General features: G+C 48.3%; 1 protein-coding gene across 2 annotated transcripts in view; it reads right to left on the bottom strand.

Annotated features, from left to right (window-relative positions):
* Window positions 1–943: 943 nt before the first annotated feature.
* The window catches only part of UBE2L6 (ubiquitin conjugating enzyme E2 L6), a 110389-nt gene continuing 98256 nt past the window's right edge, over window positions 944–13076 (bottom strand). For both annotated transcript variants that reach the window (XM_085651413.1, XM_085651412.1), the window contains 2 exons: window positions 11116–11302; window positions 944–3215 (listed from right to left, as the gene is read on the bottom strand). In XM_085651413.1, the coding sequence (XP_085507539.1) occupies window positions 3061–3215; window positions 11116–11302 (342 nt within the window). In that variant the 3' untranslated portion in view covers window positions 944–3060. The remainder of the gene's footprint in view (window positions 3216–11115; window positions 11303–13076) is intronic.

The raw sequence follows: 13076 nt of genomic DNA, 5'->3' as shown, positions 1-13076 counted from the left end.
GGTCACTGTGGGGGAACTTCGCTCCACACTGGGGGCATTTTTTGAAGGGTGTCCTGTCCATCAGCCGCTTGCGGAACCGGTCCGAGTTGAGTTCGACGTCGATGGAATGAAGATTAAGTATTTAAAATGATTGCTAGAAGTTTTCTGCTGGAGCGGAAAAAAGTTCATCCGAACCCAATGGCGGAAAAAAACAATCTGCCGATGGAGTGGATGCCCATGCGCACTGTTGTCCAGGGGAGGAGTCACCAACCTCGTGACCAAAGGCTTCTTCCGAAGACAACAACAACCTGCAATCATCCGAGCCCAACACCAGATGGCGATCTTATCCTCAGTGTGTGATCTGCAGCTCATATGCCTCGAACATGTAGTACTGTTTTGTGTCCTTACTGGCTATAGTAATGTCAAGTGTGGAATCTGGAAATGGCAACGGTCTTACTCATTGCTGTGTGTTTTATTTTTTTGTTGAATGTCCCTTCCTATGCCCCTCCTTAAACCCCTTCCATTTAGGAGTAAGTGCTCCCCATTTTCAGGAACTTCACCTTGTCCCTCATACAATTACACGCAAACGTATGAGCATGTGTACAGATACCGTCACACACAGACACATAAAAGGCAGATGTCTCTGGCTGTAGGTTTTGAATAGTAGAATGCGACTGGTACTATTGTAGCACTACTAAACGTACTAAATTAACATCTGTGAAGAGGCCACAGAGACTTAAATTATAGCACAACTCGGCAGAGCACAGGGTATGAAAAGCATACCTCACCGAGTAATGTGTGCTCAGTTCATGAAGTAATATCTTGGCAGAAGGCCCAAAAATGTACCTGGGAATATTTTTGAGAAGAGTGGGAGAAAAAAATACTCAGATGCAGCAGTTCTACTAGGAGAGTAACTGTTTGTTATTGCAGATCTCATGCACACCAGACAGACACTAAGCTGGAATGCAGCCAGTTCCATTTTATTGACAAATTCTAATAAACAAACTCAAATTTACAAAATAATCTTTTCTTTTGTGTAGTCCCCAGTCATTCCTAAACCTACTTGAATCATGAACCCAGGCATGGGGTTAGTAGTTGGGAGAGGTGGGGGGTGGGGAGGCAGGGAGCTAGAGACACAGGGTAATAGCCCAGGCAGCATTCAATCCTAGGTCAGCCCTTCCTTAAATGGAGCTGTCATCCTACTCTAAAAGGGAGTGCTTCACTGACCAGGGCACCACCTCGACACTAGACGTCTCCCCACTAGAAGTCACAGAGAGCTACTGAGATTTTAAAAAAAGAGGAGCATGAAAAGGTGGGCTGATGAGGAAGACAGCAGCTCAGGAACCTAAACACAAAGGTAAAAAAGCAATGACAGCCTTGTATACCTAAAAGATCAACGTCAAGCTGTGCAGCTGAAATGCATACTGAAATCCACACGAGCCTCTGACATGTGCTCAAGGTGTGAAAATCGAAAATCATATTTCTAAATTTGGAATGAGGAGGGTTGCTTAAAACAAAATATAAATTTACAACTTAAATTGAACACAATCAAAGTTTAAAACTGCATTAGCATCACAATTGTTAAGTGCCAAATCTGAAATCCAAATTTCTAATATTGATGTGCATTTGGGATGGCAAGTGCTTAAACTCAATTAAACTCAAATGCCCTATGCAAAATAGTCTTGATCTGGAAATATAATATGCTTGTTGCAAAGACTGGCGTTTTACAATGTTGGGAGATGGAGATTGGGAAGGGAGGCAGTTTCTGTGCAGCAGGAGGAGTAGGCTTTTTAGTGCACTAGCTAAAGCGTAGAGCCTGCCAAGCGGAGGGTGAAACCGTACAAGCCATGGGTGCTGGGGAACGGCTCGCAGAACAAGAGCATGGGTGACAGCTAAAGTCTTGAACCAGTGATAACATCTACATCGCCCCTACTGCACAGTCAAGCCTGCCCCACTGTCCGCGGGCGCTACTAGAACAAGATGCCATAATATAAGACCAGAAGAGGTTGGGGGTAGGGTCAGGAGTATAACTGAAGGAAAGGCCGGTGGCTGCATGGAGAGAAATTTGTCAATCGCTGCCAAAGGAAATGTTCATATATCCCCTAAACTACCAGAATTGTCTTCGCAAAGGAGATGACATCTTGGAAATAAACAAACATAAAATGTACATCTGTATAAAGGAGTCTCACTGTTGTCTTCATCCACACAGTACTGAAGATTAGGGAGGTGCCAAGGATTGCCCCCGCCCACAGTGCCGCCACCTCTATCCTGCAGACACACCCCATCCTGAAGAGGTGACTACCCAAGCACTGTACTTCAGAAGGAAGGAAAGGTAAATGTCAGAAAGAATGAAAGAGGAGCAGAAAGGAAAGCGAAAAAATGGGATGGCGAGTGGGAATGTGAGAGAAAGGCTGACGGGGCAGGCAAGCAGAGAAAAGGCTATTTAGGAATGAGGACGAGGAGTGGGAGTGAAAAAGCAGAAGAAGAAGGAAACCAGAAAAGAAGGAACACAAGCTAGAGGAAAGTAAGATGAGGAAAGAAGAGAAGTCATGTTCAGGGAAATTAGGGGGAAGAGGAGGCAAAGATGAACTAGAGTGGAAAAGGAGAGAGGAGAAATGTGCACACCAGATGAAAGATGCAGAAAAGAAGAATCATACCATAGAGATGAGAGGAAAGAAACAAATACAAAAACAGAAGGCACTGGGAGAAAGTATTAGAGAAACGGGGACACGAGGGGTCAAGAGCATTTAATGATAGATCAAGCGAAAGACGAAAGTAGAAGGGTACACTGACGTGTAGAGGAATTGACTGACGGATAGCATGCAAAGAAGAGAACAGTGATGAAGAACAAACTAAAGACTGGGGCAAATGCTCAAGTGTTGAGATCCAAACATGCTGGTGGGATCCCGCAAGAAGAACTCTTCATCCTCAGTGACTGCACAAATCCTGGATCTGACGGAAGATGCATGTTCAGTCGAAGAGTCTAAGGGGATAACAGAGAACCCCTGATGAAGGGTGAAGGTGCAGTGGGAGAGGAATCTGAGAAATACGCATATCAGGATAGGCGCACCAAGGCCACGGTCAGTCCACAGGCCTCGTCTCACTGAATTTTCGAGTGTGCTCTTCAGCATTCCTCAGGAACTTCTTCGGGTCCTTGGAGTATTCCTCTGCTAGGTCAGCCCGCAGGGGGTGCTCAGGTTCTGGTTCCCGAACCAACGAGATGAGAGATTGGATCACTGCAGAGGAAGAGAAAACTGGAGTTAGTATGAAGGAGGAGCAGGGGAAAAAAAACACAAGGATAAGCAGTAGAAAGGATGACCTGCTAGAAGCAGGAGGTTCATCATGTGATTGAATGGAGTCATTCAACTCCTAGCTTTGAAGGTGGTCAATGAGTTGAGTACGCAAGACACTGACCCGGAGGGAGTGCACACAGGACAGGTCAGAGCGATAAAGAGAGCAGCACTGATGAGGCTACCAACAGGAGTGAGGTGTGCAAGAGTTATGGATGCTTACATGATAGTACTCCTGCCCACTAAGACAGCTCAGGGTACAAGCCAATCAGTTGTCCTCCAGTCACATCTGATGAAGCTGCAAGGAGTACTTCATGGAAATACACGCAAATCATTTTAACAAGCACACTCTTAATGAAATTAGAACTGCACAACCAGGTGCCTAATAGGGGAGGGTGGTTCTACATTGATCAAGTAAACATTTTAAAAAACTTTGAAGGGTGGATGTGAAATGGGAAAATTTAGAAGAGAAGCATTAGGAAAACATGTGCAGTTGCAATGGCGAAGCCATGAAGAAACAAATAATATCCAAGAGTCTGCTATGGTATTTGTGGAAGAGATTATTTTAGAACGTGTGCTAAATCCCAAAGTCACAACTGGTTGGCTGCAGAAAGAGCGGGAATGACCATTAGTCAGGCATAACATACCATAACCCTGCTTGTTAAAACATCTCCCACGTTAAATGACGGCTGCCATCATGCCTCTTTTTTGGGGATTCAGATTTACTCTAAAAGTTTTCCTCTTATGGTCTCAACATCTTCAAAGCCAGACCCACCTGCCTCTACGAATATTCAGTTTCCTGCCAGGTAAATTAGGCCTGGGTCGATGCATGTTGGTAAGATCACAGCTTCTGACGAAGCGCTGCAGTTAAGAGGTGTTAATCAATGAACGTAAATCACTCCCTTGCAACATCGGAGCTATTGACTCCATTTGTATGGGAAGTGCTCTTTATCACAGACTTTTGGACTATGGAAGCTTCTCGTCTGATCTGGTCTCTGCCTGCCCCCTCACTCTATAAAATGTTTCACTTACCACGACTTAATAAGCCGAGGAATGCTTTAGTCCTTATATTAAGGGATTGCGTCAACAAATATATTAGGCAGCGTCTCGAGACCCTCACGGGTGATTTACCGACCTTTATAAATGTTTGACTCGTTGATTGACTTGAACACTTTGTCCACGTTGAATTATCAGGGTTTCAGGGTCTCACTCTCACTCACAGCTACCCTCTATGGAATTCTCTGCTATTGCCAAGACAGGTAAGAACTGTGAGAGTCTCCCTCTGACCAGAGTGGAATGGAGTGGAGGGAAGTCCCTGCTCATTAGTGGGAGAGGCGCGAGTGTTGTTGTTACCTCATCCTCTTCCTTCATTTCCCCTGTACCCACCTCTAAAATATCCCTTGTTGGGGATGTTTGTGTGGTGTTTTTGTAGGAGGAAGAAGCAGCGTCTGTACTAATGTTTTTGAATGCGCCTCTATAGAAGGAGTGTTGAAAGGAACCTCGTGTGGATGGAGACTGTAAAGCTCCCATGGATTTAGCAGTCTACGTGGCCTTTTTCATTTTTTCTAAACCTGTATCCACAGCTGGACCAAAAAGTTGTTCCTGATTGAACGGCTGATTGAGGATAGTGGTTTGTGCCTCCTGTTTGAAGCCAGAAATGCACAACCAGGCATGCCTCCTTAGTAACACACTAGTGTTAATGGACCTAGATGAAGTGTCGGCTGCATCGAGGGCACACTTGATTGATGCATTAGTTATTAATTTGCACTCTTGAACCAAATAATTGGCCTTATATTGATCAGGCAAATGCTGCAATAGGGTTTCTAGCTGGTCGTAATGAGCCCCATCATACCTGGCAAGTAATGCCTGCGCATTGGCTATCCTCCAGTGATTAGCTGCTTGGGCAGCAACTCGTTTGCCTGAAGCATCTAATAATTTGGACTCTTTGTCCGGAGGTGGAGCATCACTGGAGGTCTGAGAGTTGGCACGTTTTCTAGCGTTGGTCACCCTAGAGAACCTAAAGGAAGTTGACCCTTGATGTAGGTGCGATCATTGGGAGCAGGTTTATATTTTTGTCAGTTCTGGGATTGAGAATTCTAGCCCTTAACGGGTCTTTGAATATGTCTGGGGTGTGTTTAATGAAGCCTTTTAACATTGGTAATGTTTTTACAGTTTTTTGTGACTGTGCAAAGGTGTCTATTAGGACGTCCTCCTCTGCGGGGTCCGAATACATTTGAACACCATGGTACTGGGCAGTTCTGTCTGAGCTGACTAAAACCAATATTGTCATCTGGGGGAGATGGCTTAGTTGGGTATGCATTGGGATCAGGAAGGACTGGAGGATCTACTGGGTTGTCATAATCATCCCAATCGCCCTGTGGTACATGTGTGTCATCATCAGGATCAGTGAAAGGGTCATTGTTCCCTCCTCCACCTCCTAAATCATCATCCTGTGGTGGTGGTGTGTATAGTGGTAGTATGGAAGAGTTTGGAAGAGAGAAAGGCTTAGTAGGAAGAACAGGAGAAGAGGGTCGTAAAGGTGAAGTGGCAAAGTCTCTTCTCTTTACAGGCACCTCAGGAGTGGGTGGGGTGTCCAATTTCATCTTCATGTGTGGAACATTGACCACATGTCCTGTTTCGGGGTCTACTTAAAGAGTTTTTTATTCGGATCGATGGGATCCGGACGAAAAAGTTCTTCCTCTTTGGTAGTCGCTTTGGGTCCAAGAGGTGTTTTGATTTCTGCTCTGGAGCCTTCGAAGGGTTTTTTGGATTCTTCGGCTTCGATGTAGAGTCGGAAATCTTTTTTGGTTCCGAATGTTTTGGTTTCGGATCCGAGGCCTTTTCCTTCAGCATCGAGGTGCTCGGTGCCGATGGCTTTTTGGGGACTGCGGGAGTAGGATGCGCTCCCGGTTCTGATAGTGTCTGTGGGGCACTGGCATGCGGCTTGGTCGGTCCCGAGACGCCGGAGGCCTTTTCCTTTGTCTTTGGAGCAGGGCCCGGGGCTTCTGAAGCTTTTTCGGTTCCGACTGGGTCCTTCAGGCGAAGTCTTGACCGGAGCCTCCTCTTTTTCAGGTGGGGTTGGGGTGGTTGTACTCACTCCTTGACCTGGAGTAATGTGGTCGTCTGCCTTAAACGATTTCCCGATCCTCCGAATTCTCCTCCGGGACGTCGGGGCCTTCGTCGAAGAGGTCCTCTGGCACCGGAGCTGCTCGTTGCGCCATAACGTGTCGTCCGGCCCGACGATCATGGATAGTCTTTTTTGATCGAAAGGAGGGGCACGCCTGGCAATTATTCTCCTTGTGCTCAGGCGAGAGGCAAAGGTTGCAGACCTTGTGATGGTCACTGTGTGGTAATTTAGCTCCACACTGGGGGCATTTTTTGAATGGAGTCCTTTCCATTAGCGGTAGGCCCGAATGGCGTCGATAGGCCCAGCAGCCCGCGCGGAGAAGCACGCGATCGAAAACAATGCCGCAGAGTTTGATATGCTGTGCACGTCGAAAAGGTTTGTATAACACGGTACCGAACCGGAGCACTGAAGTTACATCCGAACCCGATGGCGGAAAAAAACAATATAAGGTTGGAGACGATGCCCATGCGTACTATTGTCCAAGGGAGGAGTCCCCTATCTCGTGACTACAAAAGACTTCTTCCAAGACAACAACAAGGTGCAAGCATCCGAGCCCAACACCAGATGGTGATCTATGCAGTGTGTGTGAATTCTGCAGCTCTTATGCCTCGAACACCATGTTTCTATCCACAACTCCACCATGGACTCACACAGCCACCTGCACTGGCCGACAAGAGACAGCAGTGGAAATGTAATTCCTTGTCCCCATCTGCAACCCCACCAGGTGCTCGTACTGCACCAGTAGAGACCCCGCAGCAGTGGAAACTGCACATCTAGTCCACATGTACAACTCCTGCAAAGGGCTGAGATGGCAATCTGCACTGGTTGAGAGGACACTCGTGTCTATCTGCCCCCCCCGCCAAAGGGGCTCAGACAGTAATGAGGCCACAGCAGGGGTGGGTTCCTAAATCGTTTTAGGACATATTTCAATAAAACAGTCAATGGGCTACAACATGGTGGTCATACTGTTCACTTCTATAGCACAGAATCTGTTGCTATGAGGGAAGGGGCCATTTTGGCCAGAGGTGCAATGCCTTTAGTGCAGCACGAGCACAAGTTATGCCATCTCTTTCTGAATGTACAACAGATCGTGACAGTCCATGTGCACGTCCCATCTCACCATGGGAGCATCTGCTATTAGCTGAATCTACACTGCTCCTGCTGAAGCGTGCCCTTCTAGTAAGGTAGGTAAGAGGTGGTCTTCCTATCTGCTGGGCTCTACTACCCTTGCTCTTCCAGATATTCCTGTAGAAGTCTCAGCTTTAGCAGGAAGAAGCCATTCAAACCAGAAAGGGTGAGATTTGTTTACAGTCTTCCAATCGAGAATTGGTCTGAATATTTACTTTTGGTCCATTCTGACCAAAACGTGAAAGGAGAGTCCAGTGCTCTGCCCGTGTGGGCAGTGGGCATTCCAAGGTGAACTCTGTGCCTGGAGCAGGTCCACTTCCTAAAGCAGATGTGCCAGCTGACTGAAGGATGACCGCGGAAGACCCGCCGCGCAACAAGCGTCAGTAGGATATGTGCACCTCGTGCTCGTTCGCGATTTGTTGTCACTCGAGAAGTTGGTGATTAGCCCCGTGAGGACTCTGTAGACCCTGGACTTGGCTTCTGGCAGAAAAAGTGCAAAACAAAAGCATTAAAGGATTATATAAAAGGGTGCAGCGGCACTACTGTAAAAAATATAAAACACCAGGAGGTTACAGGGACGCCTCCTCCCATTCTATAAAACAGGAGCAGCATCAAGGAGGTGGGTCATAGAAGTGGGGGCGACCGCAGAAGCCAATCACGGTTTTGCATCTGTAGGATCATTACGCATCTCCACCCATCCATCCCCAAAAAAACTGTTCCAGGGAGGGCAGAAAAACAAAGTTTGCATGGGTAGGAAGAGTCTATATGTGAGAACGCAGCAGGGCAGCGGCCTTTGGTTTCATTGCTTGCAGACCGCATCCTGCTTTGCTGACCTCACTGGCACTTTCCAAGTAAAGAGTAAAGAGACAGGGACACGGAGGGCAGTGTCTGGCCCGAAAGAACCACCAACTGTTGTCTGTGCTGGAGACGCATGTATGTTACGCCACTTCTGGTTTCTTTCACTCTCTCTCGACACCCGAGTCGCTAAGTGAGCATTATAATCCAGCCACAGGTAGCCTTCAAGTGTATACATGGTTGGCAGGACCGGGTTGGGGCCACATGGTTTTGAATTCAGTCCCCAATGCCCTTGATGTGTAAAGTGGCTTTGGCCAAAGAGAATATGCATTAAAAGGTGCTTTACATGTTTTAGGTATGCGCAGTCCTGTCCAGACGGAATCTTTAAACTGCTGTCGTCATTTATGACCAAATTCTTTTATGGTGGACACATTCCCTGAGAGAACGGAAGATCGGCTGCTGTAGGATCGCCGCAGGAGGGTCTTGGTGCCCCAACCCTTGGGCCTAGCGCAGCAGCCACCTAGCACATGGTCCTTTGGTTACAAAGAGGCTTCCACATACCCACCTCACTGGGAGTCCAAATACGTCAATGCAGAGCCTGCTGCTGCCCTGGTGCAGGTGATCTGTCCAGTAACTCTGTAGAGTGAAACTGTGTGCGATTAAGGCTGAGAAGTCCAAGGCTTATGAGCACACATGTTTACCACAGTGCCCGGCGTAGGAGAACCTTCATCTTCCCTGGGTCCCTGCCAGACTACAGAAGCTGCACATACCTGGGTGGATTCACGGACTTCGAGACATTGCATTACAGGTAAAGAGGCCTCCTCCTCCCTGAGGACGCTGGACTGGCGCCCACAGTTCCTCTGTGGAGGCTTAGGAACCAGCAGTTCACTGGCTACATGTTAGGAGCTGGGGTAGGCAGGAAGCAGAGTACAGCTGCTGTCCTATGCTCCTCTGTCAGGGCAATCAGTAGCATTCAACTTCCCAGGCCGATTGTCTAGTCAACTGCTAGACGAACATGAAGTCTGCACCGGCTAAGAACTCGGTCTCAATCTGGTCCAGGAACTCACCACGTCAATCACACTGATGAACAAGAGCAGGGTGGGGACACTCCTCCTCCTAAACAACAAGCTTGACAATCCATGTGTGCGTTATTTTCAAATGCGTTCAGAGTTAAAAACACAACTCCAAGAGTCAGCCACGAATTTTCCAACTTTTCCATCCTTTGAAAATTAAACCTACCTGTAGTAGGAGGTAATCCGTGAGATCGCAGTAGTTTGGGGGTTCTGTGGTTTCAGGGACCACAGACAAGCCTCGTTGCAATGACTCAAGTGGCACAGAGTCCCTGAGGCCCTAAAAGGCAATCCTGAGATGCTCCATCAAGCCTGATTAGGGGTGAATCGCTCCACTGTTGGGCTGTGAATGACTTGGCACAGGCTCAGGGCCAGCCATGGCAGCCGGCAGGCCCTCTCCTGTGCTGGTGTGTCCCTCGACCCTAAAGACCATGATACAGCTCTACCTTGCATGGTCTTCGTAGCACACTCCTCCCACCAGCCCTACCTTGGATGGTCTTCGTAGCACACTCCTCCCACCAGCCCTACCTTGCATGGTCTTCGTAGCACACTCCTCCCACCAGCCCTACCTCGCATGGTCTTCGTAGCACACTCCTCCCACCAGCCCTACCTTGGCTGGTCTTCGTAGCACACTCCTCCCACCAGCCCTACCTTGGATGGTCTTCGTAGCACACTCCTCCCACCAGCCCTACCTTGCACACCAGCCCTACCTTGGCTGGTCTTCGTAGCACACTCCTCCCACCAGCCCTACCTTGGCTGGTCTTCGTAGCACACTCCTCCCACCAGCCCTACCTTGGATGGTCTTCGTAGCACACTCCTCCCACCAGCCCTACCTTGGATGGTCTTCGTAGCACACTCCTCCCACCAGCTCTACCTCGCATGGTCTTCGTAGCACACTCCTCCCACCAGCCCTACCTTGGCTGGTCTTCGTAGCACACTCCTCCCACCAGCCCTACCTTGGATGGTCTTCGTAGCACACTCCTCCCACCAGCCCTACCTTGGATGGTCTTCGTAGCACACTCCTCCCACCAGCCCTACCTTGGATGGTCTTCGTAGCACACCAGCCCTACCTTGGATGGTCTTCGTAGCACACTCCTCCCACCAGCCCTACCTTGGATGGTCTTCGTAGCACACTCCTCCCACCAGCTCTACCTCGCATGGTCTTCGTAGCACACTCCTCCCACCAGCCCTACCTTGGCTGGTCTTCGTAGCACACTCCTCCCACCAGCCCTACCTTGGATGGTCTTCGTAGCACACTCCTCCCACCAGCCCTACCTTGGATGGTCTTCGTAGCACACTCCTCCCACCAGCCCTACCTTGGATGGTCTTCGTAGCACACTCCTCCCACCAGCCCTACCTTGGATGGTCTTCGTAGCACACTCCCCCCACCAGCCCTACCTTGGCTGGTCTTCGTAGCACACTCCTCCCACCAGCCCTACCTTGGCTGGTCTTCGTAGCACACTCCTCCCACCAGCCCTACCTTGGCTGGTCTTCGTAGCACACTCCTCCCACCAGCCCTACCTTGGCTGATCTTCGTAGCACACTCCTCCCACCAGCCCTACCTTGGATGGTCTTCGTAGCACACTCCTCCCACCAGCCCTACCTTGGATGGTCTTCGTAGCACACTCCTCCCACCAGCCCTACCTTGGATGGTCTTCGTAGCACACTCCTCCCACCAACCCTACCTTGGCTGGTCTTCGTAGCACACTCCTCCCACCAGCCCTACCTTGGATGGTCTTCGTAGCTGGCTTCCAGTTCTCGGCACTGATGATCGGCAGGCACACCTGGCCCTTTTCGTCAACGTTGGGGTGGTAGATTTTGGTTTTGAAGGTCACCTTGGGAGGCTTGAATGGGTACTCGGCCGGGAAGCTGATCTCAATGAGGAAGGCCCCCTTGTCATAGGGTGGATGATCCTGGGTCAACAGATACACAAATGAGGTGATAAGCTTCACTAATAAAAATGCAGATGTTAACAACTGTGGCTTTTAGCTAATAAACATGATGAATACATTGTGATAGGATTTGATACACAGCCAGTAACACCAGAGCTCGATCCAATCGAGACAGTTTACAAACAGGACCACACTGACACAATCTCAGAAACAGGAACCCTACAAAGAGCACAGCTGGAGCGGAGTACAAGAAGCAGCCATTGCGGAGATTACATTTTACCCATAGAAGATTCCTATCAAAGCCTCGAAGATGATGTAGCAAACAATGACACACATGGTATTTGAAGGGGAGCGGCAGCCGGAGAACAAGCACAGACTCCTCCATCCATAAAGCCACAACCGGGATTCGTCCATGGAAGTAGCAATCGTAATGTATACAGGGTCATCTCCTCGGTGTCATTCATGCTATAGAAAAAATCTTACATACTTATAATGAAAAGAAACAACCATGCTTCAAGTTGGATATTCAAGGTTACAAATCTCGTTGGCAACCCCAGTCACACCCCCAGAAGGAGAAGCCATCGGGCATTCTAACTCCTGACTGAAATGGCTGTGTGTGAAATTGGTTCATCAACATATGTAAAGGCTGCTTGCGAGCCAGTATACATTTTAATTGATAGAGCCACGTGAAGCTACATAATGACAGAGGTTTTGAGAGGGAATGCAAGATGTCATCAGCTGTGTTCTTGAGCGAGTCATTTTAATGGACATTTATAAAACCATTGGCACGAGTGTGGGAAACGCGCCTTCGCTGCGCGGTCACCACATATTTTTCACCTTTTCCTGGACCCTCCATTTTGTGCTGGTGTTGCACTGTGCACCTTAACCCTGCTAAACCGGGATAAAGAGTCTTTAAACATGGTTCAACTGGCATATTCTCAAGAATACATTTCACTTACTCATAAGTCAGGTATGTGGTACCAAGATGTAACTAGGGCTTGGAAGATACAATTACAATGGAGGACCAAAGCACCTATCGCGCCACTGCTAGCGTGAGAGTAAACAAGGATTCAGGCCTCACAATGCAGCCTGACTTTAGAAGTGTAAAAACTGCAATTCGACTGGTCTGGACAGGAAAACCTTCCCTTTTAAAAATTCAAGTCACTCCAATGTAGGCCTTGAGCCCACCAGGGAGGGTACATGGTATTTAAAAGTAGGAGATGTAGACATTTAATGGTAACAAGTCCTTGCCAATCAATATTTTTCAATGTGGTGGTCCTAGGTGTATGTAGAAAATCTTGGTACAGATTAAAATCCTAAAACGGTTTGATGGTAATGGGGTTAGCAAGAAATATATTTAAAACTATTTTAATACGTATTAAGAATCCAATTCAATTGTGAAGTCAGATTTTTTATAAATATTAAGAAATCTTTTGGAAAGTTACCTTTTCCCTGCCTTAAGTTCCTGGGAGGTGAATTTTTATTTGCATTTGAATAGGTGTGAAAAAGAGGTTTGCTTCTGAGAGTATTGTATCATTGTACTCTGCGGATCATAAGGGATATCTGCAACGAGTCCGCCCATCAGCACGTCCTCAGCGCGGACGGGCGCAGACGGGCTGAACTCAGGCATAACTCCGGCGGAAGTCCGGCGACCCCGCTGCGCGAAACCGCTGCGCGACGGCATGACTCCCTTTTTGAGCGTCTATCCCCCTTAGGACAGCTAGAGCGTCCAAGCTCCACACTCGACCCGTAGTACTCCCAAGATGGCGGCCTGACGTCTAAATGAGACCGGGAG

Source organism: Triturus cristatus, chromosome 4_1, assembly GCF_964204655.1.
Source record: "Triturus cristatus chromosome 4_1, aTriCri1.1, whole genome shotgun sequence".
In the NCBI taxonomy this organism is placed as follows: domain Eukaryota; kingdom Metazoa; phylum Chordata; class Amphibia; order Caudata; family Salamandridae; genus Triturus; species Triturus cristatus.
This window is presented reverse-complemented; position numbering and strand designations above follow the sequence as displayed.